The 27573-nt window shown below is 37.0% G+C and overlaps 2 protein-coding genes across 3 annotated transcripts; one reads left to right on the forward strand and one right to left on the reverse strand.

The window, feature by feature from the left end:
- Positions 1 to 12751: 12751 nt before the first annotated feature.
- LOC109033722 (mitochondrial import inner membrane translocase subunit Tim22) lies at positions 12752 to 16376 on the reverse strand. Its single transcript, XM_019046457.2, has 4 exons — positions 16053 to 16376; positions 14977 to 15170; positions 14491 to 14563; positions 12752 to 13441 (listed from the first exon to the last, which is right to left on the reverse strand). The coding sequence occupies exons 1-4, from the start codon at positions 16261 to 16263 to the stop codon at positions 13362 to 13364; spliced, it is 558 nt and encodes a 185-aa protein (XP_018902002.1). The 5' UTR covers positions 16264 to 16376; the 3' UTR covers positions 12752 to 13361.
- A 151-nt stretch (positions 16377 to 16527) lies between these two features.
- LOC109033721 (abasic site processing protein HMCES) lies at positions 16528 to 25342 on the forward strand. 2 transcript variants are annotated; one of them, XM_019046456.2, is made up of 7 exons: positions 16528 to 16635; positions 18924 to 19158; positions 20030 to 20224; positions 21236 to 21352; positions 22113 to 22220; positions 23002 to 23156; positions 23887 to 25342. In XM_019046456.2, exons 1-7 carry the CDS (start codon positions 16616 to 16618, stop codon positions 24005 to 24007), a joined length of 951 nt encoding a protein of 316 aa, XP_018902001.2. In that variant the 5' UTR covers positions 16528 to 16615; the 3' UTR covers positions 24008 to 25342. The 2 variants fall into 2 exon arrangements, with proteins under 2 accessions (XP_018902001.2, XP_072152850.1); XM_072296749.1 differs by lacking the exon at positions 16528 to 16635 and adding an exon at positions 16714 to 16904.
- The last annotated feature ends 2231 nt before the right edge of the window (positions 25343 to 27573 follow it).

Here is a 27573-nt window from a genome sequence, read left to right on the forward strand (position 1 = left end):
ACTTTTAAATCTATTTTTCTCCAATTTCCCATGTCAGCAAAAAAGTATGAAAAATACTGCGAGCTCAGCTCATTAAGCACTCTCAGATGAAGCAATAAAATTTTTGTGTGCAAATTCTCCATTAGTAATACACATGTTTGCACTGGTTGCTCGACATAAGACACGGATGAAACCAAGATGGAAGAAATCGTGGTATGCATCATGCACCATGGCGGTGAATGACGTCATGCACCGTACTGGTATTCCTTGATGGACGATACTTCTGTCACAAAATTGTTTTGTTTTCACATTCTCTTCCTGATTTCCCGCTTATTTTTCTCTTTTTAAATGACAATGGTCATTTCGGGATCTATAAGTATCCCATCATTGGGTCTTCCGATCACTATGTGTGAAATACGGGATGAAATACGGGTTCTATATTTTCGTCGATATTTGACATGAAAACTTGGGGACCGTTCAAATATTACGTAACGAACTTGGGGGGGGGGGGGGGTAGAGCGAGCGTTACGATGTGTTACAAGAAGAGGGGAAGAGGGTCAAGCCCATCGCCTTTAAACAAATTCGAGCCGGGGGAAAAAAACTTTGGAAAAGAACGTGCAAACAATAAAAATCCTGCCCTTCCCAAATGTATCTTTTCGGCGCATAGCCCAGCCTACGCAATGCTTGTCGCTCTTATTCACCCTCTCTTCTATACTCCGTATTTCAGCGAAATATCTAAAGTCCCTCCTCCCCCTGAACTTTTTTCAAGCTGTTTTTCAGCATTTTCTTTATTTTTTGAAAATTGAGGGGAAGTCAGGCAAGCGTTACGTAATTCAAAAAGGGAGAGGGTTTAGGGATACGTTACGGTTGCGTTACAAGGGGAGGAGAGAGGGTTAAAAAATCTGAAAAAGTGCGTTACGTGATACTTGAACAACCCCTGGTGTTTGAAAAATTCGTATTACTTTTTTACCGGTCTACGCTTTGAAATTGCCAAAACACGACTCTGTGACTGCAACTGCAACTGACCTATACTTGTACTTGTACAACCCGGGGTCGTCGACCCCTCTAGTTGAAACGCTGGGTGCTGAGAGGGCATTTCTCGGTTGCGGTGTCTCAGAATGTCCGTTAACGTTTCATCCATTATCATTAAAGCAAATTGTATAGAATTCGTTAAAAGTTCTACTGAATTTTCTTCATGATTTTAAAATAAAACTTACTTAGTACTTACTAAAACTTAATAAAACTTACTTAAATAAACAGCTCTTTTAACGTACGTTGGCAAAAAAACTCCAACATACCGAAAAACGAAATATTTAAAAAAAAATCATCTGGTTTCCCCCTGGTAAAAATTGGCGATAGGAGCTCAGGAGCTGCGTTTCAAAATACCATAGGAGTTCTTATAGCCGACTGAAGAGGGCGATAGAAAATTATATAGCTGGCTGTAGAAAGTGGAAAAAAAAATCATACGGCCGGGCTACACGAAGAGATAAAAAAATTATACATCCGGGCTATAGTTCCTATCGCCGGGCTTTACACTTTACACTTATTATATTTTCTTTTATACTACATATTCTTTTTCATCAATTAAAATCAGAATAATCCATACAGAGTGTGCAAACGTTTCAAAGTCATGAGTTGAAAAACGCTGACTCCGCGAGATTATATATTAGAGCCTAACACAAAGCGGAGCAGCGGCGCACTGGCGCCTACAAACCTTACAGGGATACTTCACGCATTGCGCAATGCGTGAAGTATCCCTGTTAGGTTTGTAGGCGCAAATGCGCGTTCAGCGCTGGCTGCCCGCCCGCCGCGCCGCGCCGCAGCGTACCGCGGCGCTTGAAGCAACTATTTCACACCAGAGGTATTGCACAGTATCATACGAAATTGAAGGCGCTCCAACATATTAGGAATGGCAGGCATCCTTCAAAAGTACGGAGCTTTCCTCGCAAATTAAATCAAGATACTGCGGCCCAAAAAGAGAGCGGTGGTCCAAAAACTCACAAAGTCCTAGCATCCGTAATTTGTAACGTTTAGCATACACTCTATCGCTAGGCTGTTGCTTAATCGCCATCGGCTATAAAAGGCTATAAGAAATTTTGTTGCCGGCTATAGAAGCTATTGGAAATCTTCAGTCGGCTGTAGGTCTATGGTATTTTGGAACAGAGATTCTACTGCCAATTTTTACCAGGGCCTCTCTGAAATGGACGTCTTTCTGCCAAACGGTATTATGTGCATTATGACGTGAGTTACACATATACCCATGGATCTCAGGTCTCAGGGCTCATGTCTTAATGCACATATCTCCGGTTGATAGAAATACTTCGAAATATAAAAAAGCAGTAACGATTTTGAAAGACCGCAACCAAGAAATGCCCCTTGCGCACCCAACGCCTGAATTCTGAGGAGATGGCGTTACCGTCATTTCTGATAGTCCCGGTTCGTAGTGGAGCCCCTTGAAAATTTCGATTATTCTGAGAAAGCGATGATCTTCGCTCTGCCCGATCGTGCCCTCGATGTACGGGAAGGGTCTCGACGCAGATGGTCGCCGGATGGACGTGGAGGACAAGATCTGTAGATCCGGGGCTGTGTTCGATCGCTGGCGAAGAAAGTTAGATGGGGCCGATGGCAGGATTTCCAGATCCGGCGGGGATCCGCTCCGACTACGACGTCCGGAGGAGGACGAGGGGCCTGCTCCATCGCCGTTGTTACGCCGCTGCACGGGACTCCGAGAATGAAACATGCCCGAGAGCCCTTTCCGCACCCCCAGGGAACCAAGCGACTTACTGCGGTTTTTGCGGGACCCACGAAGCGTCCTGGGGACACCCCGAATACCATCCATCACCGCCAGGTAAATGATGAGATAGCACAACAATTTCATCGTGGATCCTATAACAAGTGAGGGGGAAAAAACTACTAAGAAGTGGCCCGAGCTGTATGTAACGAGGAGGAGAAATGCTGGAGGGTCCACATTATTTCGCGGGTAAATCAAAGCCGAGAAGTTCCACAAATGATATTGGACCACTAGACAAGGTACGAATTTCAGCATTCTGATACATGTTTCTTAACCAAAATTTCACGTAGAACACGATACGCACAACGAAAATTACCGAAATTAACTCCGTACGAAGATATTTGATGATTCTTGATGCGAGAATTGAAACAACCCGCTCATGAAAACTCAATGCTCTACGTGATTCACATCATGACATCTAAACGTTATCATGAACGTCTCAGCGATGTAAAAATCTGGCGACCACAATTTTGACGCTTTGGCTGAGCTATAGCAAATTGCTTGTAGTTTGAACAACACATGGTGGGAAATGAACATTGCTCGATTGAGAAGCTTGCTGTAGTGCGCGATTTGACTCACGTAGAGCTTTGAGTTTCTTGTGAGCGGCCAGTTCTAATTCCTCGTAACCAATGTGAAATAAAAAGGTTAATATCTTCGCTAAGAGTTGGTTTCAGTAACTTTTGTTGCGCGAATCGTGTTCTACGTGAAATTTTGGTTAAGAAACATGTATTAGAATGCTTAAGTTCGTACCCTGTCTGGTGGTCCATTAAAGTAAAAAAAAATGTTTTTAACTCTAATGAGCACTAGTATATACAAAACTGAGGGGGGAGAGTGCTCACTGACGGGCGTGATCTGCTGATGAGGTCTAAAAAGACCCAAACCGGTATGGAATCTCGCCGTGGCTCCAACTTAATATTCCGATGCAAAGTGCCTGAGCTGAACACTCTCCCCCCTCAGTTCTGTATACTGATGACTGATGCTCATTAGAGTTAAAAAAAAAAGTTGACTCTAATTGTAATTTTTGGAACTTCTTGGCTTTGATTTTCCCGCGAAATGATGTGGACCCAGCACCATTTTTCCACCTTGTTATCCTATAACGAATAAATCTTCAACTATAAAATGGATCGCATTTAGCAAAAAGGAACCAGTGCGATTAGTGTTGTAAAAATGTTGCCTCTTCATAGTTACCTATCTAAAAAATCTCTCAGAATAGCAAATAGTTTTTGCTCCCGACCAAAAACTTGTTAATTTCAAAAGAAAATAATTGTGTACATTTTAATACTGTACAATTGTACATATATTGAGTATGAGATAGTACAATAATTTCATCGTGGATCCTATAACAGGAAAGACTTCGATTCTAAAATGGATCATCGCATTTAGCGAAAAGGAACCAGCGCGATTACCTAGTGATGTAAAAATATTGTCCCCTCATGGCCATCTAAAAAGTCTCTCAGGATAGTTTTTGCACCCCACCAAAAAGTGTTAATTTTAAAGAAAAATAATTGTGTAAATTTTAATCTCGTATGCGTATTGATTATTTTTGAAACGAAAGAAGAAGTTGCATGATTTTGAAAACACTAGGATCGCGCTGGTTCTTCTGTGCTAAATACGATCCAAATCTTCAACTATAAAATGGATCGCATTTAGCAAAAAGGAACCAGCGCGATTACAGTGTTTTAAAAATGTTGCTTCTTCATGGTTATCTAAAACATCTCTCAAAATAGCAAATAGTTTTTGCTCTCCATCAAAAAATTGTTAATTTCGAAGGTAAATAATTTTGTAAATTTGAATATCGTATTAATATTGAGTATTTTTAAAAGGAAAGAAGAATTTCATGATTTTGAAAACACTGTAATCGTGCTGGTTCCTTTTTGCTCAATCCGATCCAAATAAGGATAATGTATCGTCATAAGATCGCAATAAACCTTAGGGATTGTTAGACCCAAACTCATGAAGAAAAAATGAATGAAGTAAACGTGATTACCTAGTAGGCTAATCAATAAAAGAAAAATAAAGTGAAAAGGAAAAATCGATTTATCGTTGCATCACTACCAGAAAATATCTCTCAGATCCCTTTGATAACTAGGCCTTAGTGAAATTAAAAGTGTGAATAATCGGTGCTCAGTTAACTTTAAGAGCCGTACTATTATGAGTCTCCTTGTCATCCTTGGGACAAAGATCCCCAAAGATGCTGAAAAAAGTCTTGCAGTAACATGCGATGAAAAACTTTGCACGTAGGTAATTTATGCGAAAAGCCATTTTGCCAATAACTGTGTCTTTTTAGCCTACCTGAAATCTGTTACGGCGGCTTTACTCGAGATTAAAAGCACATGCTGGAACGTCTCAAGATAGACACAACTTAAACGTCAAAGTATTTTGTTTTGGATAACAGCAATAAAATAAACGGTTAATTTTATAAACAAAGCATCTGAGCAAATCAACCGTGACTACAGGTATGATCCATCAAGAGCATTATTCTAGCTAGCCGCGGCATTGACTGAAATGTTCGCTAACAAGAGGACTGCTGATTTAGGGGACTGACGCAAAAGGGCAAAGTGCTTAACTCGAGCGGAGGTACGATGAGTGGCAATGTGTTATGGAAGAATTTTTAGCGGCTCTAGTGCTTGCACTAGAGCTGCTATTCCGGACGGTCCCAGCTGGGGAGTATCAATGCAGCATGTTACATTGTAGAGACCGCGCGTTGGTTGATGGGAATCGGCGCCATTTTCGGCTATGTTCCTTGTCATGACTTTATTTTATTGCATACTGTTTTATTGTTAGTCAATGCTATGTTGTGTATTGTATTTTTGGAATCATGGTGATACAGTCAATAATTCAAAACTTGTTTGTGCTTTTATCTCGTGATGGAAAAAATGTACTTTACGTTCAAAATTTGAAAATTTGAATTTTAAAGTTTTCGCGGTTAAGGAAGCTTTAACCACTGGGTTGGAGCTTCCTAGTTAATTACTCGATATCAGCTGATAGCAAACAAAGGTTACCAGGGAAACCGTAAACGTCTAACAACTATCGTGGCCATTGGGGCGATTATTGAAATGATATCGACTGTATGTCGCCGCTTACGACAGGACATAGCCCTATCTTAACTGTGTAATATATCGCAATTCGATATTGTTTTGATTTTTAAAAGGAGCAATTCATTCATACAGTTCCGATTAGTTTTGGCGAACGGGCCCTTAACCTACGGCACTCGGCTCATGGGAATTTTTTAACTTGTCCTGGACGGACTCGTCTGTAGCGCCTCGTTCTTCGTTGTGTGTGTGATTTCGTGAAGAAGTTTCTATGGCAATTTGCTTTTATTTGTGAGCTGTTTTTTCCATTCCGGGAACATATTTATTGAAAACGGCGACTTTTTCAACAGTCCTATTTTTATCTACAACATCTAAGTGGCCCTTCATAATCATTTAATTTTGGCCCCTGGCCAGAAAAAGGTTCGGAAATTGCAGTGATTTTGCCGAAAATGCTGAAGTAAGTAAATTTGGGCATTTTTTTTCCTTCTTCAAACTCTGTGGAGAAGCACTTCTCCTCCAGTACATCTATTTTTTTACTTATCTCTCGCAAGGTACATTTACAGAAGGTGTGTTCCAGTATTAACAGTTCAGATTCGTGGTTTTTTTATTATAACGCTTATTTCGGAAAGCAATTATTACATTGTTCAATTCTACTGACTTTCAACACTCGATTATACTCCCGGCAAATTCTGCAGCAGCGTTTCAAATGTTGACTCTAATGCTTCCAACAGCCATCCGATGTCTAAGGGTTTATCCCTAGATTTAGGGATTTTCCGGAATTTCCAGGGATTTAGGGATTTTTCAGGAAATCTAGGGATTTTTTTTTGATGAGGTAAAGTTACCAAAAATCAACTTTTTAACCTCAATTCTAGCTTCGACAATCGAAAACATTTTTTCATCTATATTTTGTAGGCCTTTTTGGCAACACTATTTTCCCCGCAAATAAGCCGGAAATTAAAACGATTGCGTCCTTCGATGTACTTGACATTCAACTGCATTCAACCTGTTAATAATAAGAAATCAACTAATATTCTTTCATTTTATTGGTCTGGATTAGCACTGCTTTCAGAGAGCGCCAAAATTCAAACGAGCCAATCAGATTTAAATATTGCAAATCGCTACATCGAATGACATCATGATTCTTCGTTAAAAATGGCGCTTTTTGCAAAATCTAGGGATTTTTTAAGTATATTTGAGCAAATCTGGGGATTTAGGGATTTTTAGCGAAATCTAGGCATTTTTTTTCTTCCCCGCTAGGGATTTAATATCGGAAGACTGGCTTCCAGTATCGTAGCGTTGATCGTCGCTGATGTCGAAATGGAACCTAATGCCGGACTTACTGTAACACCTCCATTCCTCAATTCCGGTGAGGAATACGTCTCTACCCTTAACTCAATATAAATATACAAATTGATAAGTGAGTGCTTTAGTCTCCTGAAAACAGAATTGCGAAACTTAAAATTGGAGAAAAATGATGAGTAAATGAAAAAATGGAACCAATTGATGGGATATGTCGCATGCCATTCTGACACAAAATATGGCGTCTATCGAATCACCTTAACTAAATAAAATAACCAAATTTTCAACTCTCAAACTATCAACTATCAACTATCAAATTTCAAACTATCAAAATTTCCAACAATGACAAAAATGATTGTAATATACCTATAATGTAATGAAATATACACGCTCTAATCATTTAATTTGTATTACCTTTATGTTATGTACCTACATGTTATACTATTTTTATAATAAATTTTGCCAACATGCTTTTCAATTCAGTCTACAACATTTCATTCCGACGTGGCAATAATGATTTATAATGCCCCTAATCCATTAAAATGAATTACAATAGTAATGCCGCATTATAATGTCGTATTATACATCGCAACGATTCATGTCCTACTGATTATTGATTATTGTAAGATGAATTCTGTTTTCTCTGATTGTATGTTTCATACGTGCGAAGCAAGTACGGGTCACTAGAAACGTGGTTCGTACGGGTGGCTGATGAAATTGATCTTCGAATACCTTTTGATGAGCTAGGGAAATGGAACCATCTGCATCTCATGGACAATAAATAGTTGCCGTAATTAAGGTCATCCCGTGATTAAGGTGCCGTGATTTAAGTCATAAATTCTTCATCTAATTCTTGATTCATCTCCAAAATGTCTGCTAAAGCTTTCATGCGCTTCTCCTTGTATGCATGAATGAGCAAATTGGGTATCGAACAAGCGGACACTTTTTGAAAATTCAGATGATTCTGGACAATATCGTACAGAAGTCCACGAGCTGCAGATAGAACCATTACCTCTAGCTCATCAAAAGTTATTCGAAGATCATTCAACAACCTCTTTGACAAGTTGCAAAAACTTTTCGTTAACAATAGTGTCACACGGTACTAGGAATATTTACTATTTAACGAACCTTATATTTCCCTGACTCAGTCCTAAATTATAGAAGTATGCGTTACTTTTCCAGCAATCCAAAAAAACAATTATACAAAAAACCAATACCTACACTTTCAGATATAAAAATGCAAATTTTTTGCAGCCTCGCTAAACGACTTATCAACCAGAGATTTTTTAGGAAGCGGACCTCCAAAGAGCTTTCAAAATTAAAAGTATACAACAAGTGATAATGCCATGTATTCGCCATATCAAAGCCCAATACACATTTATACACCGGCTACGTAAATCTGCTAAGTTACAAAACATGAATCGACAGTTGTCGGATTGTACATCAATGACAAAATGTGTCTAGGCCCTCATTCTTGACTACAACTACTGCCCCCAGAGCCGCTCTCCGACGCCAATGCGTTGGAGCTTCCTGCTTGTTTTGTATTTTTCTCAGAATTAGATGGAAAGCACTGCAGGAAACTTGCAGAGTGTAGGCAAATTTCGTGGTTTGAAAAAAATGTTCGGGGAAAAAATGTGCATGAGGTAGGGGATATGAACATCAAAAAGTTCATACGTACGTACGTAGACGCGCAAAGTGTGGGGGCAAAAAAAGTCTGCAGTTCGCATGTTGGATCAAACTGACATTTGCTTTATTCCTAGACTTCCTTTAATGGAAAAAGTGCGTTTCCAACACAATAATGGTTCGTTGGTCGGTGAATACATTTATTTGAAGGTAAAAAACCGTGCTAATGACGTTAATTTCAGAGACGACGCCAGAACATGCTCCCAATAAAAGGGAGGGGGTCCAATTTTTATTCGACTCAAACTGCCATAACTTCGTCAATTTTTGACCGAATGAGTCGCCTTACACTGAAAAAAACAATATGCTGTTTTACCGCCTAGGATGTCAAACATGTGTCTGGTGATCCCGTGATGCTGCCTTCACTGGCCCCGCAGTTAACTTTACATCCTGTGAATGCAAAGTCAATTGCGTGCGCAAACAAGGCAGCATCTTAGGATCACTGGACACATTTCTGACATCCTAGGTACTGAAACAGCATACCTTGTTTTTCAATCGAGAGCTTTTGAGTTGATCGTCAAAATAAGACCAACATCAAGTCTGTAGCTGGTGTGGTTTTTGAATTGCAGAACCAGTCCGGGTACTTGTTGGACATCCTAATGTATAATGCTGCTTGTTTTAAAGAATGAGAAATATTTCTCACAAGAGCTTTCAGACCTCATTCTTAAATTTTCTCTCAAATCTGAGCGACACCTCCTTGGCAGCGCAGAAAAGAAAAATGCGCGTTCACGCCTCGCGTCATCGCGCCTTCAATTTTGCAGATGCAACACGGACATCCATCTAGCACGAATAGTTGTATCTCTGCGCCGTCATCAATGTGCGCCGTTTTCCTTTCCTGTACTTCCAGACCATGTTGTGTTGTTTCCGTTTCTTAAATGAGTTAGTTGCGCTGGTAACAGAAATGTGTTCCGATGCTTGAGTCTTGTAGATTATCTTAAAATAATCAGATCTGCCCGAACAGCAACTTCATACGTTGGATATTAACCGAGATATAGCACCTCGGAACATTCGGTTCATGGTGTCATCCACCGCGGTAGTGAATCTTTGGTTTTTTCCACCTTGCTTTCATCCGAGTTTCACCTTCACTTTGAGTAACCAGTGCAAATGTGTGTTTCCATGACTGATGAAAGCAAGGTGGAAGAAACCAAGGGTGTCACTGCCGCGATGGATGACGTCAACGTCATAAACCGAACTTTTCAAAGCGCGATATCTCGGTTAATATTGAACGTAAAAAGTTGCTGTCTGGACGGATCTTATTACTTTTAGCTGTTCGTTAAGAGTCAAGCATCAAAACATGATTCTATGACCAACTATACATATAATCGCAATTACCAACCGATAAAATCGCTATTTATCGCAATCATTGCTACTTGGGATCGGGCCTCGCTTCTTAACTAGATACCTTATACTTTAAAACTATGAAAATCAATGTATTTAAATACAGGTCAATTCGACTCGACTTGGGACTTCGCATATAAAAAAAATAGATTAAAAAAAAGTCAATTTGACGGTTCAATTGCAATGATTTCATTCTGAACTTGCCTAGCGGTCCATCGTGATCCAATTAGATTTTTATAAAAATCATTGACTTTGTTCTGTTGTCGTTATAGGAGTTGTGTGGCTGAAAACTCTGTTCTCGGTAGAAGTGATTGAACAAAATTGCCATGAAAGCGATTTTATAATAAGACCCATTTTATTTATCAGGCATTTTAACTTATCTACTTGCATGCATGTTAGGTGAGGTTACTTAAATGGGAGTTACAAGAAATTTGTACCTACTTTTTTGCTTTGCGGCCATGCTTACGATCAAAAAATGCGATTGCACACATTTCGTGCGAAACTGTCGCGCTGCATGATGGCATTGTCATGAAGTCAAGTTTAGATCGAGCAACTATTTTTAACTCCTCGGAGAACAAAGATCAGATTGCATATCCAACGAATTGAAGGAGATTTTAAAGGATCAGTCGTTGGTGCCTTGGAAATGCATTGAGTCCATGTTAATGCATGTTTTTGAACGTGAACCATCGATGTATTTTTCGGTTGGAGTGATGTCCTAAGATGTTAAAATCTGATCGACTCAATCGATGGGTTAATGCATCCACAAAGTTTTTGATTAAAAAATCTTATGAAGTCAGAAAATCGTTTTTGAAATGATGAAAAATCTTGATTAGACTCTTTGTTTTTTTTTTTCCTTTTTTATTTTTAACTGCATGAGAAAAGTTGGAATATTTATATCTAGTGACCATGACCGGATTTACCTACTTGCCGCCCATGGCCGCTTGTATTTTACCGCACTCTTCTCATTCATTTTGAAACATCAATAAAAACCATCAAGTGAACGTGCCGGAGGGAGAAGGGTGCATAAGACGCGTTCACTCGTGTTGGAGACATTTTTTGCGTACCTAAGCCCTGTCAACACTACAAGCAAAAGTTCACGGAACTTCGCGCGAAAGTTCAGTTCCGTAAACCTATCTCTGTGGGGACAAGGCCATTTATTTGTAAGAAATGAACTAAAAAATTAAGAAAGAACAAACATAAATGTGGTTTAATAATTTGAACCTCCGCCGCCCTGACCGGTTGGCGCAATGCGTGAAGTATTCATGTAGTCTTGTAGGCACTGTGCGTTTCACGCCGCGCCGACCGCTGTTGACCGTACTGTGTTTGACGCAATGCGTGAAGTATTCATGCAGTCTCGTAGGCGCTATTATGTGTTACATGCCGATCGCCGCGTCGAGGGCTTCTCCTTTTCATCTCAAGTCCTCATCATCATTTCTCTTTGCGCCGCGCCGCTCCAGGCCAAATTACGTGTTCGGTTTCTCTCTCAACTCAACTACTTAAAGGTGCGCAGTCTTTTGTATCACCGAAATATGACAAAATTAGAAATTAATGAACTCTCAGGAAGTGAGAGATTTTGTCACCTTTTCTTGTTTGTAATTTTATTCTGAATCCGATTTTTTTGTACCTGCATTTAAAAAAACTGCAAATTTTGCCACCCCCTAATTTTGCCGCCATGGGCCGCGGCCCATGTGGCCACCCCCTTAATCCGGCCCTGCTAGTGACCCTGAAATGGGATGATTAAAATGAATAAAATGATGATTATAATATTTTCTATTAGCTGTCGAGAAAATATTATATGTACGATGTACAAAGCGTGTTTTGGAATTGGATCATTGGTTTCATAGACTGAGAAGCCTTTTGTCACAATCTGCGACTACATTCATAAGTGGGCATGAAAAAAAGGGCCCATCTAGTGTTGACTGCTGACTATCAAAACCAGAATTGACGGGCTTGGAGGACAAGGCGCATACTTGCAGTGTTTGCAATATCGAGTAATATGTGTTTAAAGTTTCGAAATTACATGGATTCTTGTGGCGGAGAGAAAGTTCAAACTGACTTTTTTATGCTTAAAATTTAGAATTTGGTGGCAAATTTTTCACAGAAAAATTAATAATAAATAAATTTCATGCGTTAATACTAGTTTCACTTGAAACCATTATTATCTTAATTTTTTCAAAAACTGCACTAATGCCCCTTATCCTCCAGGCTTTTCAATTGTGATTGTAACATGGTTATTGAGAGCAAACTGATGATGATCAAACATACCATCTTGATTTTAAGGATGACATCATCATTGTCCTCACTGATCATACCACTCGTAAACTCACTGATAAAACTGATGACAATACAGAGCAAATTCCTCAGTGTCTACAGGTTCTTCACAACCTAATTAACAACCACATATAACCAATGACAACAGAGTCCTCACAAAAATGTGAGCGAGGACCACAAAAGTTGAAAATACCTACCCATAAGAACCGAAAAAAGACGAGCAGCCAAATTCTGGTTTCTAATTAGCTGAAAAGCATGTGGCTACTTAAAGATGGGATGAAATTGCTGATATATCGGGACTATCAGGAAAATGGGCAAAAAATAGTTCTAAGTAAATAAGGGTAAAAATTTAGAAAATTACTTAACTGATGAATAAGTATAATAACTTTATATTCAACAATAAACTTCAAATCACAGAAATATTTACAACAATATACATTTACTATTTGGATGGATGATGCTTCGTAACCATCAAGAGACCAATTTCATGGAATTCAGAGAAACTTACAAAGTTCAGAGAAACTTATAAATGTATGACGAGTTGAATAAATAGCCAAGGTCTTAGGTATTTACTTTTATTTTTTTTATAATTTTGAAGCTGAAGCTTTCCAGCTTTTCAGCTTCAAACTTATCAAATAGAATAAAAGTGAATACCTAACACCTCAGCTATTTATTCAACTCATCATACATGGATAAAATGGTGCTCATCAAAACTTAAGAAGTTCAGAGATTATGAAACTGACTAAAAAAAATAATAAAAATAAATAAAATAGAACACCTGACTGCAGTCAGACTGGTATGCCTCACCATTTTTCTTCATTCTGATATGGAAAATGCTGAGGGTGTTATCAGTCATGGAAGTAATGTGGAGGGCAGACTGAGCAGAAACATAGTTTAAACGTGACTGTACATATCGACCATATTTATCTTAGATGTTGTGGTTGACTAAGTGTGTATTTCGACTAACTAGGTCACGAATGCATGTAATAGTCAATTGCAGTTGAGAATGCAGCAAATCCTGCTGCCCCAAGTACGCCTGCTTTCACACCAGCTGAAAAATATTAAAGATAACAAAACATTACAAGACAAATAAAGTGCTATACTTACTCTTTAACACTTACAAAATGTGATTACTGCTTGTCCCAGCCTCATCATAGAGGATTGTGCAGTCTCAGCACAAAGTGCTGCCTCAATCTTAGAGGAAATCACACAGACTACGAAGGAATTCAATGCCTAAACTGTGTTACTTCCAGAGATGTTGCACTGCTGCTACTGTTAAGTCAAATTTTTAGACCAGGCTTCGTGCATAAACTGCCACCATGCAGCAATGCTCCACAAGTTATCACTTGGAAAAATGCTGCTACTTTTCTCTGAGAAACACAGAAATGTGAGAACTCGTATCTGTCATACCTGCCACACTGACAAGGGCATTCTGGTGTTGCAACATTTCTACCTGAAATTACATAGAAGTGCTGGAAATTCACTTTTCAGCCCTACTTTTCTTGCAAAGAGTATATGAAGAGTGGACTTTGTATAGCTTCTTATGACTCGTTAAGTTAAGTAAGTTGATGCCTCTTGGAAAAGGAAGTAAGTCACATATTTCTAAAAATTGATGTTTTGGTGATTACTTGAACAAAAATTGTTTCAAAGTTTGCGACCTTCAATAACTCAATTTTCATCTTTGTATAATTGCTTTGAACTTTTTGAGCCTTAGGACCAGATGTGACTTTAAACTTTTAACCTACGTCTTTTCCTTTCATATCAATGGCCGAAGTGTAAAATCATGTAACTCCATTTGCAACATTGCAGACTTCTTGATGTACTTTATTTGGAAAACTGGTCAAAGTAATTTCTTGAAAACTTTCTCGATTTATCTTCTGTGTGAATTTTAAGCTATAACATTGCCTTGCTTAACTTTGAAAATATGAAATAGTAACGGGAATTCGGAACATCACAATAGAGATTCGTTCAAAGTTGTCTTTAAAGCAAGGAAACGAAACTAATTTAACTATCCATGGTTCATCACCTTTTTGTAAGTACTATACCATTATTAAACATATAAAAAAGTCATACACAGAGATGAGATTTCATTCATATTACCTCTCAGTCCAATTACTCCACCAGTCACTGCTCCAGCATAAGTTCCATTCTTCCAATCAGTTTTGCCTCGATACTAAACATGGTGGGAAAAAAAAATGATAAGTGCTATTACTGAGGAAACTTCTTCATTGTATCTAAGATTTTTATCCTCTGACAAGAATACATTCTTCGATATCACTATCATGCAAAGATCACTGACAACTTTATTTTGAGAATTGGACACGAGAGTAAAAAAATCATATTGAATTAAGAATCCGATCTTCGATGGATTTAATGAAAATCAAAGATCAATTTAGCAGCACTAATGCTGAAAAATGCACAAAAGGTTCTCTTTGTTAAATAACCAGGCACCAGATAAATGTGCTACGGCTAAATTCTTAAAATTCTGAAGATGAAATATACTTTCACTATACAGCTTTAAGTGGGGGAGTAAGAGTGTATAGCTAGATAGGTAGGAATAAGATTTCTAAAATAGAGATAACTTACACTTTCAATTGTGCACTCAACTGCTGAAAACATAGCTCCAACCATTGCAAAATTTTTAGCATATCCTAAAGTTGTCACTTTCATTTCTTTCAAGATCTCCTTGACTGTTTGTTCTTTCCCATCAATTGGAGAAACTGCCATTGAGGGCCCGACACTCGAGGAAAACAAACCTATGGCAGCTCCAAGCCCATAACCTGAAATAAAAGGACAGTAGTTTTAAGGAACGTTTGAAGGAATGTGAAATCTTCACACATCATCAGTTATACCTGCTTAAAACTATGATCCCGATCAAGTTGTTACAAACTTTCTGCTCCTCATAATTTTTCTGAGGGTAAATGAGCCATATTCATTTCTGAAAATTTTCAGAGCACATTCCAGAGTATGCATGGCTGCCATCCCAAAACATCCGTCAATTGATTTGAAAAACCTATGCGACTATTCAGTTATGGTTTTCGGGAGGTTGTAGATCATAATTGAAACTTTAAAATGAGGCTTTGATGGCTTAATTGGTCAAAAATTTAGGGAGTTACACTAATTTGATGAATACAAGTTAAGGAGAACCCTCCAGGATTAGAAGGATTAAAAACGAAAAATCTTGGATCTTGGACTCTTTGTTGTAAATCTGGATTAAATCCAAGATTTTACAAACTTGACATTATTACATGTCACACAATAATTATACAAATCCATAAGTCAGAATAGGTTATAAATCACAAAAAAATCTCTGGAATATATGGCTGATGTAGCCAAGGGAGCATCCTGTTTCCCATTTATGAAACATCGCTTTCCTTCATATAGTTCGGACGACAACAAATCGCAACAGACCCAGAATACAAAAAACTTTGCATGAGCAGACAATGTTTCGATCATCCTTCTTGCCTAAAATATGGAAAGAGACATTGAAAAAAACTATTTTAGGATCAGGACAGAACCTGACAGAACTAAGCTAAAAATAACTAAAAATGATAGATAGACGGATAGATTTTTTATTTCGCCAATTAATTAACATTACAAACAACTAGCAAAACAAAGAGGTAAGCATAGGATACATTAGAGTTAAATTTCATTGTACTCACCAACAACACAGCTCATTAGAGTTTTAAAAGGACAACTTTCGAAAAATGCCTCTATCATTTTTTCTTCATTTGATTTGATGACGGTAGGAGCAACAGACCGCGGAATGATGATGTTCTCTCGATACCTGTAATTGTTTCCGATGAAGTATCGTGCTAAAGTATCCAGAGTAGGATTGCCGGAGATGCTACTTTTATTACTATCGTCACCCATTGCTATTTAAACTGAACAACTAAATACGAATCAACCGCATATGTACTTTGATTTACACCTGATTTATACTGGGTTCAAACAATCTGCACTAGAATACTAGAATACTTGATCTGCATGACATAACCTCACTTTTCTCTCGTACACATTGATTGCCGAAAATCACCGTGGAACAAAAGTATTATCCATCATTCATCGGAAGTTTGTTAGTAAACATCGCCACATGATTTTGAAAGTTTTGAAATTTTGAAATCATTCTGTTCGAGCCGAGCAAAAATTAGTTTCAGTACATTATTCTGTTTAAAATTAAAAAGTTTAAGTGAATCCATTTCATTTTTTGCGGAAATTCTGTAGAATGTGTGGAAGAACTGCATGGTATCATTTCCTTTTTCTTTTTCTTCGTTTCTTTTTATTTAGTATACCTGGAATTCTGGATTACCAAGAGCATGGGGGATTTCCGGAGCACATTGTTTAATAATTTTCATACCTTTGAAGGGGAAGAAAAATTTTCATCGCTGTGTTTGAAGTCATCTTGCTTTCAGCCTCTGCAACCCTTGATATTTATCGTATGGACGGAAGAAGTAAACTTGCCCTCTCAAGTGATAAATTGTTAATTATCACTACAGCGTAATCTATACATTTTTGTAAGGTTCCTCATTTTTAGAGCCCGTTTAAAATTACTTTGCCTCTTTTGCTGTTAGTGCAGGATAGGGAATCTAGGATCCTGTGTATACTTTGGAAGAGGAAAAGTAATCTGAAACAAGCTCTAGTCATTCTTAAGTACCTATTCCTCTCACTAAGAGCGAATGAACACTAACTGTGATTATTTCCAAAGACTCTTCTTTATCCTTTCTAGCATAGGTATTCTGCAAAAACTTTGAATTCTGATAACAGGTGGTTTCCATGTGTAGAAATGAACCATGAAAATAAATCGTGACATCGCACTGCAACATAGTAATTTCAGACCGGGATAATTTTTACATACATACTTTGTAGGTTTACCACCCAGGTATACTAAATTCTGTCAGAAGGAGACCTGTCAAGCGTAAATTTCTTGTTGCAAATTAAATCCCCTCTACCACAGACACATGGCAAGAAACCAAATTGAGAAACAGAAGGAGCAAGAGCGATTGTCTTTGATGAGTTTTTCCACTATGTAATGAGTACCTATTTCTGTCCTATGAAGAAAAGCTTGAATAGCTATGACACAATGTCAACATCTTTAACAGTAAGAGAGCTGAAATCTGTGGTTGCTCTAATGGGCAACAAGAAAAACACATACATACATACAAGTCGCTTTACAGCACTCCCTCGCGCTCTACGACTCCTAACCTCCACTGCTCTCTTTCAAACCACAAATCTTGGGGGATTGAGCACCTCAACATTTCTGCTTCAATCCCGTCCCTCCAACCTTTCATTGGGCGCCCTCTGCGTCTTCTCCCAGGAGGAACCCAGTCAAGGACCTTCTTCGGCAACCTGTCTCCTGCCATTCTCTGGACATGACCATACCAGATGAGTTGTTTTGTCATAATGTCATGCACGATGGTCTGCTTGGCATCCATGATATCCCGTACCGTCTCATTCCTGACGCGATCCTTTCTGGAAATACCAGCAGATCTACGCCAGAAGTCCATCTCTGTTGCCTCTAAAACCTCCCGGGTCCGCTGTTTCATCGGCCATACTTCACACCCGTAGGTTACTATGCTCTTGACAATCGCGTTATAAATCCTCCTTTTGTTCTCTTTGGAGATCCTTTGGTCCCAAAGGACTCCATTTAACATAGCGATTGCCCTCCTACCCAGCATATTCCTCTTCTTGATGGCCTGGTCCAATCTTCCATCCTGGGTTAAAAACACTCCTAAATATTTGTAAATATCACAGCTTCCAATTTGCCGCCCATCCTCTAATTCTATACTTTGCTGATTCCCGCCAACGGTCAACTTCTCGGTTTTGCTGACATTCACCTCGAGGCCCCATTTCCGATACTCAGCCACCAACTTTCGAGTCATGTACTCAGCATCATCTTGATCTTGGGCGATAAGTACTTGGTCATCAGCAAAGCATAACGTGTAAAGAGTTTCTTCATTATTTAACTTAATTTTTAATTAATTAAGTAACTTCATTAAGTAACTTCATTATATTAACAATAAAAACACACTAAGTAAAATACAAAAAACAAATGGGTATACAAGGCTAGGTTTTATGTGAGTTTGCACTGATTCCTACCTCGGTCAGTTGCATGCTCATTTTCTCGTTTTAACTTTTACATTTTTTAGCTGCTGTTCCAGTTGAGAATGGGCATGCAAGTAATTGGCCCGAAACGTCCTGGTTGTTTTATGTCTCCTCTAGCCTTCTATACCCATTTGTTTTTTGTATTCATGTGTGTTTTTATTGTTGTCTGCATTTGGGCTATTGTGTGTGTCTCTCTCTCTCTCTCCTATCACTATAATGGGCATACACTTCGTTCCTAATTACAGGACTCCTGTCCATGATTGGAAAACCCAATTAGAGTTCACTCAGCATAAATGTAGCTTGAGCTCTGCGTACCCTCTTTCTACGATATTTACCTCCCCTTCACTCAGGTCATCTTTTTCAATCTCATTGTCTTTGTCCAAATATTTTATTTCTTTAATACCAACCTTAATTTTTGTGTTAATACTCAGTAACCTGTGCCGTGAAGATTATCAAAAAGCGACCGCATACAAAGATGGAGGAAAATATCAAAAACCAGTTTGGAATGACGTCGGAAACGATGGACTCACATTCAAGCCATCGAATAACATTGCACCCACAGATGTTACTCCCATCCTTCTCTCTGGAAATCATTTTGATGAGCTGAGCAATCATTCACGAGTGTTAACACCAATGGTGTGGGGCATGATTCCTCCATGGCACAAAGTATGAATAACGTACACCCGCTTACTCTTTTTTTTTTTCATGGAAGCCTTTTTTACATGGAAAGGGCTACTTACTCACACAATGGAATCCTATTCATATAGAGGGAGCTCTGACAGGCAACAAAAAGAAGACTTCTCAATAATATAATATTGAGGAAGAAAATGTTTGTACGGATGTTAAACCAGGACAGTGAAACTTTAAAATCCAGTTTCTGTTACTTTTCATAGCTTTGTAAAAGTTAGCTTTGCCTGGTGAAATTTTAGAAATGCGTTTTTCTATTTGTGGCCTTGTAGACTTTCTGTCATACTTTATTTTCTACGCTGGAACCTACCAAAGGTCATTTCTCGAAAACTTTGGTAACTAATCTTCTCAACAAGAAAGATATTCTGTACAAATTTCAAGCCACGTTGTTGATTCGGTCTCTTTTTAAAAAAAAAGATTAGGAGCGGGTATTTTGAAACACCCCACTAAGATACGCAGTTCAGCAGTGCCACAGTCTAAATGCTACTTATTAGATATTGAATTACAGATTTTATTTTTGTTTGCTGTCTGAAATTTCCTAATTTAAGCAATGAAAATAACAAATATTAAGAAAATGATTATTGTTAGGGGTCAGTTCATTATTTTCAAGGCAAAATTTTCTTACAAATTAGAATTTATAATTTTAACTGCACATCTATTGCTTATTCTTGCTCAAAATGTTCAAGTCCCATTTGATAGTAACAGCCCGCTAATTACATCTCCCTCTCAGTGTTTCACTCATTAAAAAAATATTCAGACTCGAGTAACTTTTTCATAATTTTTTTGTCAAAACCTGCCTCCTCTTTTTTATTTCTTTTTTATTTATAGCTGTAATTCTTTTTTTCTTCAGGGTTCGTTCAAATCTCACGGCCTTTCAACAAACAACTGCAGGATAGAAACATTATTGTCCTCAAAATTATACAATGCACCTCTCCGAAGCGGAAAGCGTTGCGTTGTTTTGTGTGAAGGATTCTACGAGTGGCAAACCACCAAGGGAAAAAGCAATAAACAGCCATATTTCATTTATATGCCCCAGAACGATAGTGTAAGTTACATGATTTCTCTTCTATCCTCAATCTCAACATTCTTTGGGCATAAATTAACATACTCCCTGTTTAGTGGTACATTGAGTTAATTTGGTCATAAATGGTTATGTATGGTTGAGTTAATTGGTCATAACTAATTCCGGACCTCTGAAAGTTGTAAAAAAAATAATGGAGTTATTTGAAGCTTAAGCCTTTACGTACATCAAATTGCTTAACTTATTGTTAGTGAAAAAAAAAAAAAAAACACTAAGAAGCAGCCCGAACTGTATGTAACAAGGTGGAGGAATGGTGCTGGGTCCACACCAATTCATGGGGAAAACAGAGCCAAGAAGTTCCAAAAGTTATATTATAATTAATTGGTTCGGACCCAGCACCATTTCTCCACCTTCTTAACATTAATCTCAACCTCTTTTCATACTCAAAAATATTTATGTGAATATAGGAATCGTTAAAATATTCTTAAATTTACTCTCAATTTTCGCAAGGAAAGAGGAAGATCCTAAAGTTTCCGTACGAGTTAGTAGAGTTTTTGATCATTCACTTGGATAGAGGTATGGCCTTATCTGTTGAGACATTGTGAGTCGCTATCCACCTCTAGGTTCATCCATAGCAATAAAGAAAGGACAGTGTTTAACTGAGTTGTTAAGGAGGCCTTTTTAACTAAAACATTTACCCCCAAAAATTGAAAACAAAAATAGTAATTGAAAATATATGATCGCGAAATTATTGTCCTTTTCATGCATGAGGCCATGCTTTTTAAATTTGCCATGCTTGAAAGTGATATTTTTCAAGTATGTATCTTCAATATCAAAATTATTTATTTTGAATTTTAGACACTATGTATCAATATTTTACCACAGTGCTAATTACATTCATTGTTACTTTATTTGTTTATAAACCCACCATAAAAATTGCTTGAAATCAAATTTGTAGTGAGGTACCTAATTACTTTACAATTTGTCCCTTTTCTTCACCGATTATATCAAATACCTATGTATGCAATGCAACAGGTCAAAGTTGAACTACGTCAAAATTGGACTCATGCTAACTGGAATGAAGAAGAAGGCTGGACAGGTCCACGACTAGTTCATTTTGCAGGGCTTTTTAACAAATGGACAGCAGAATCGGTATGTCAATCTATATAAATAATTGAGAGAATAAAAATACATACAAACTGATGTAGAATACCAGTTTTGGTTTGCTTTTCAATAGAAGAGTCTCTCTAGTGTGCCATCTGTTCTTGATAAATTCATGCAGAATGCACCATGGAGAAAAAAAATCTTGCAAAACTTGACTGGTTCCACTGCCAGGAGGTACCTTTAAATTTATTCTTAATGGTCCATTTATTCTCATTTCTTGTAATATTTCGTTAGGATGGAAGTCTGACTTGACTGACTCTGTCCCTTTAATATTTATCTACATTGTTAGTGTTATGCCTGATTTTGTATAAAAATTACTCAGTTCAAGGCGCGCTGAGATTTGAATAAGCGCTGCTGGTGCAGATTTTTGCAAAAAGTCTGATTTCTAGCTGATAAGTTAATGATAAATGTCGGCCATTATATCTAATAAAAGGGGTTTTTTAGACAAAATTGGGTGACTTAGATGCGATCCACTTGTGTGCAAGCTGGTAGTCTCTGTTAATTTTTACTTTCTCTCATCAAATTTTCAATACCTTGGGCTTGTTTTAAAGCCGAGAGTATGCCCTTTACATACCTATTAACTGGTTTGATTTATCTTTCTTTAGCTTGGAAGGTATATCACAAGGAAAATTTATTTTTTGGATGACCCTGGTATATCAGTTTGAAATAAAAATTTCCTCAACTTTTCTTCTTCTTTTTTTTGGATTGGAAAGCAATTTGACGTCAGACAATTTTTTTTCTGCTTTAGGGTGAATCAGTTTATAGCTACACCATCATCACAATGGAATCAAATAAAACTCTCTCTTGGTTGCATCACCGAATGCCTGCAATCTTAGATACAGAACAAGCAGTCAAAGTAAGAAATCCTCAATTTATTCCAAATTTCCCATCACCAAGAAAATGTTGAATTTCCTCCAATTGAAACAATTAACAGAAATATGGAGAAAATTCAAGGGGGAGGGGGGCGTTATTGAATTGAGCTCTTTTGTATAACATTGAGTAGCTAAGATTGATGCATATGGCAGTACAGACCGCTCTGATACTTGGACTCACCAACCGACAGGTCAACTTCCTCAATTCTATTAAAGTGACTTTTATTTTGTTTTTTCCTCCTTATAGAGTATCGTGCTCTACAGCCTTTGATGAAAAGAAGGCAAGAATTGTTGAGGGCAACTGAAATGGATTTTTGGCGGTGATCTGCCAGCATTTTGAGGCGGGACTGTGTCCGTAATGAGAGAATTCGCCTGATGCTGAAGGTTGAAAAAGATATTGTGCATGACTTCATGTCCAGGCAGTTATGCTAGTATGGACATGTGCAAAGAATGTCGGAGGAAAGGTTGCCTAAACAAGTTTTAGATTGGGTACCACCTGGAAAGAGGCATCGGGGAGGTCCCGTAAAGGGATGGTAGCAGGGCATCGACAAAGAGATGTTGCGGTGTCAGTTGCCCTATAACCTCTGGGAGGACGGGCATATGTGGCATTTGAACGTTGCAGAACGCCAGAGTATGTTGTGGGAGCGACTTCACATTTAATTATTCCTCCTTATTTCTGTTCTAATTTTATGCCAACAAAATGTTATTATCAACTTTGTTCTCTCTAAATTCCATCAGTACTCATTATGCCTATATTCTATTTAGGACTGGCTGGATTTTGAAAATGTGTCAACAGAAGAAGCAATGCAAATCTTGAAACCCATTCAAAAATTAGTTTGGCATCCTGTATCAACTATTGTCAACAATTCGCGGAACAAAGATGAAGAATGTAACAAACCTCTTTCTACTAAGTCATCCAGGTATCGTATAATATGTTGAATTGATGACTGTTGATAAAGCTCAATTTGTAGTAACTATCCTACATTTCAAAAAAATTTAGTCAAGAGTAGTTTTGGGCACAACTAAACTGGGTTACAGAATGGGAACAGGCACAGACATGGGTCTGTACTGGGTCTTGTCATAGAATTGTGTGTTTATGATCAAGTAAATTGTCATAAACATACTATCCTTCTTTAAGTAGTACATTCAATGAAAGTTTCTCAAAAAAATTTCTCATGGGAAGATTTTGAAGGAGAGTGCAATGGTCAAGATTGAGAATCAGAGATTGACTCCGAATTTGAAACTTTGATATATTTTTTTAAGGTAATGATGGTCATAGTTGTTGCCACCAAGTGTTTTTTTTTTAAGAATTGCTTGGAAGCAGAGAGATTTCGGATTTTTTGTCTTGAGGCTTCTTCACAATTACGTTTTCAAAAGAAACACCTTCCTCCTGTAGATTCAATTGCAAAGCGTGATTGAATCAAGCATTAGGTATTGATTTATCCCATTTGAAGCTATGGTAAGGTGCTCATTGCTAACACACTGATAATCGATCCTTTTCCGTAGGTTAAAATAATTTATCAATCGATTCATTGCAAAGCTTAAAAAGCTGATTTTTCTCTCTCTCTCTCTCTAAAAAATTATTCAAGCAAACATAAGAAACGATTTAAAACTTGTGTAATTTTTTTTTTCTTTTCTTTTTTTTTTCAGTGAAAAATCCAAAGGAGCAACTTTAATGAGCAATTGGCTGAAAAGAGGGCAAAAAAAAGAAGACAAGGAAGAGAAGCATGATGGATCAGATGGAGAAACTCCGGAGAAGAAAAAAAAATAAGTGGAGAAAGGGACTGATTTAAAAATCTTAGCCTGAAAGCTAATGTCTTGTGAAAATTCGCAAATGTCACTACATTCATCACTTGCAAAATTTTCTGTCACTCAGCTCACCGATGAACTATGCATAATTTTCGAACATTCACTTTGATCCCTTTTTTTTTGTGAATTTTTTTGATTTTCCTAGCTTTTTAAATGCTATCGATTGTCTTCAAAACAAATCTTATCTTATTATCATTATATGTACCCGTAAACGTATAAGCCCTTATACACATTGAAAATACTATTTTTAATTCTTCTTAGATGTTCTCAGACACTTGGGTCTCTTAGATATAACAAATATACATGTTTTAAGTTCTCTTAAATCTATGATGACCACCAAGAATATGTTTTTAAACCAGTTCATATGAAATTTCTTATTTTTAAAGTTACCTTCCCTGTCTTGAAAAGAAATTTCTTCTTTCAAACTCCACTTGTGATGATTGTTATATTTTTCTTTTTGCCCAGAACTTTGTACATTGGTTTCCTCTTGTTTTTATGCCAACAAATGATCTTTTGCTGTCACAAAAATTTTAAGATCACATTACATATATAAGAATATAATGTGATCCTAGATTTTTTTTCAAACTCCATTGTAAGGATTAAGGGCAAGTGTTTTAACATGTTTTAACATATAGCTGCATTTAATAGATTTAAGCACTGCTGTTTTCTTTAGTGCTTGTTTAATCTTAAAGTTTCTCAGGTATTTTAACATTCAATGTCTTAATGCAAAAAATGCGCATCTCAATGAAAATAGGTGAAAATCTATTTCCTTTTATTTCTTCAAAGACAGCTAATTAAAATCATTCCCTGCAATCATGTGTGATTTTCATAAGGACAAAGCAAAAAAAATGTATCAAAAAGTAGAATAGAGGCTGATGGTTGTCTTTCCTTTGAAAAAATGAAGTATGCTTGGGGGCTCTCAATGCTGCAATCAGATATGCGCATTTTTTACATTAGCCATTGATATTGATTAATATGTAGGTATATGTATACCATGTTTCAGTATTAATTATTTTTTAGTATTTACATAAACTAGTTTTTATAATTTAAGTGAACTAAGATGCATTCCAAAATCATGCCTTAAATTTGCTTACTGTTTTTACTCTTTAATGTTTGAGCAATAGTACAAACACGGTCTTTTACCATCCAGTTGTGTTTCAATCTTTGTACCTGATCAACTCACTCTGAAAACAATGTGTAGATAAAAAGTCAGCTCTGTTTAATCTGAATATTATTTCTATGACAGAACTTGCCATTTTTGTACCTGGTTTTTTTTTTTTTTTTTTTTTTTTTTTTTTTTTCAAAACACCTTTGTCTATGGTGGAACTAGAAACATACGCACAGTTAGAAAAATCAAACTAACGGCTGGATTATTGAATCTACGTCGATACAGCAAGACAAGACAAGACCCCATCATAACCATGCAATTTCTCACATTTCAACTGTTTTGTTGTATAGACGTAGAGCCAATAATTGAGTCATTAAAGGCACTTTTATTGATTCTTTTCCGTGCATGAACTCTTATCGTTTGATTTACAACTACTTATCAGGAATAGCTATATTTGTGGACCATGCCACGTTACTGAATAAGATCTAGTCTCTTGCTCATATTTACTTCTACCCTGCTTGATTTTTTCCTCCATGTAACTTGTAACTTAAATGAAAAATCTAAAATACAGTGATGCAGGTAAATAAATTATCATTCACAAATGCCCCCAATTTGAATGATAATTTCAAACAGTTCTGAAAATTCTTTCCTGTTCCTCTTAATTTCAACTTGTCAGGACTCTTCTGTTGTTAGTAACTAATTTAATATCGAACAAAATTATACTATTCATATAATCACTGAAACTTTTGAAGTACACTAATATATGTTTAGAGATGTAATAAAAAGCTCTCATAGTCAATGGATACATCAAAGCATTATTTAAAGTGAGCTGAATAACACAATAGTGATACATTTCAACCATTAAGCACAATGTGTGTAACTTAGTGTCAAATTGGATACATCTGTGAAAACTTTGAGACACTGCTATAAGATAACAGATGTGCATGTATTTTCAGTTCCACCATCTGAGACACAGACATTGGATGTCTTTCTCCTGATCAACTTCATTTAACTGTTTTAAATGTTCTTTTTTTTTTTAAATTAGCTTTTACTTTGGAAAATAATAATTTTTAAGCACTTGTTAATTCAAATGACCACCCACAAATTTAAATTATTTTGAGCTTCCCATGTATTATGAACTTTTTTCTTTCTCTTTCCCTCCTTTTTTCTCAATTAAAATTTACCCTATTTTTAAATTATTCCTCTGATGTTTACATTTTATGCATACCTACCTACTTTTCCTTCACAGCATCTGATTTTACTGATACATTTCTTGTTTTTGCTTTTAAAAGTCTAAAATCAGTACCAACTCTAAGATACTTAAAGTTTCATTACTCAAAACATGATGTAGCCCTTAAGAAAGGGTACAACATTCAAAATGCATCAGAATAAAGACACACTAATGAGACTTTCCTTGTCTTTTTTGCATGTCAGCGGTGAGCTCTTTCTTCACTTCAAGAGCTGCAAACTGAAATTTCGAACATTTGAGCTTAATATTTGCATTCTCCAACAAACGCTCAATGTGTGTTAATGGCATTCATATTCAATCTTTCAAAAACAGAATGCCAGAAAAGCTAACAACATGACAGAATTTGTCATTAAAACTCATCACATTATAGTCCACTTTTTAGTGGGGTCAAGGTACACACATATTTGTTTGGACAATGGGCTTCTTTACAAGGTACGAATTCAAGCACTTTGCAACATATTTTCCCTTTAAAATCTTTCGCAGAAATGAATTTACACAAGTAATGAGTTGAATGTTGTCAACTCCTAGACAAGATATAAGTATTTTAAGCATTCACAATCAACTTTATTTAAATGACAAAGTACAAATGACATCATCAGTATTATCTATCTTCCACTTGATCTACATTAAAATACTTGTGAATGTCTCGTTCAGGATTTTATTCCTAAACTTCTTGTTATGAAAATCACTTTCTATGAAAGGTTTTGAAGAAAAATAATGTGTCGTTTCTCTCCAATTTACACTTTGTCCAGTGGCCCATTGATCAGAAACCAAGGGAGTTCATGAGCTTTGCCGCAGAAAATAAGATGAGACAAAAATTTGAAAGTATGTACAGAGAATAGTTTAATTGTCATTTTAACAAATTTAAAGAAAAAATAAGAGTAAATGGCGAAATTTAAATGATTCACAGCTAAAACAACAGAACATACAGAAACTTTGATACATCACAAGCAGTAGGTAATGGGCCTGTTGCAAACTTTTGCTAGAGCAGAATGAAGAGTTGTTTCCCATAGATAATGCCTCAAAAATCACGATGAGCGCATCGGCAAAGTCTGAAATGCACTCATAAATTCACAATCTGCGTAAGAAATTTGCGTTATTTTGAGCTTCCCGCTTCAAAAACGATACTACTGCACAGGTGAACATTTTGTTAGAGGAGTCCGCTCCATCG

This window comes from Bemisia tabaci, chromosome 2, assembly GCF_918797505.1.
Source record: "Bemisia tabaci chromosome 2, PGI_BMITA_v3".
In the NCBI taxonomy this organism is placed as follows: domain Eukaryota; kingdom Metazoa; phylum Arthropoda; class Insecta; order Hemiptera; family Aleyrodidae; genus Bemisia; species Bemisia tabaci.

Excerpts from the sequence above, each read along its gene's own strand:
- LOC109033722 (XM_019046457.2), bottom strand. The coding sequence starts at position 16,263 with ATGGGTGACGATAGTAATAAAAGTAGCATCTCCGGCAATCCTACTCTG. Across the intron at positions 14,564-14,976 it reads TTGAGTGCACAATTGAAAGT|TATCGAGGCAAAACTGATTG; the intron begins GTAAGTTATCTC and ends CACCATGTTTAG. Across the intron at positions 13,442-14,490 it reads TGGAGTAATTGGACTGAGAG|CTGGTGTGAAAGCAGGCGTA; the intron begins GTAATATGAATG and ends AATATTTTTCAG.
- LOC109033721 (XM_019046456.2), top strand. The coding sequence starts at position 16,616 with ATGTGTGGAAGAACTGCATG. Across the intron at positions 19,159-20,029 it reads TGATTCCTCCATGGCACAAA|GGTTCGTTCAAATCTCACGG; the intron begins GTATGAATAACG and ends TTTTTTCTTCAG. Across the intron at positions 21,353-22,112 it reads ACAAATGGACAGCAGAATCG|GGTGAATCAGTTTATAGCTA; the intron begins GTATGTCAATCT and ends TTTCTGCTTTAG.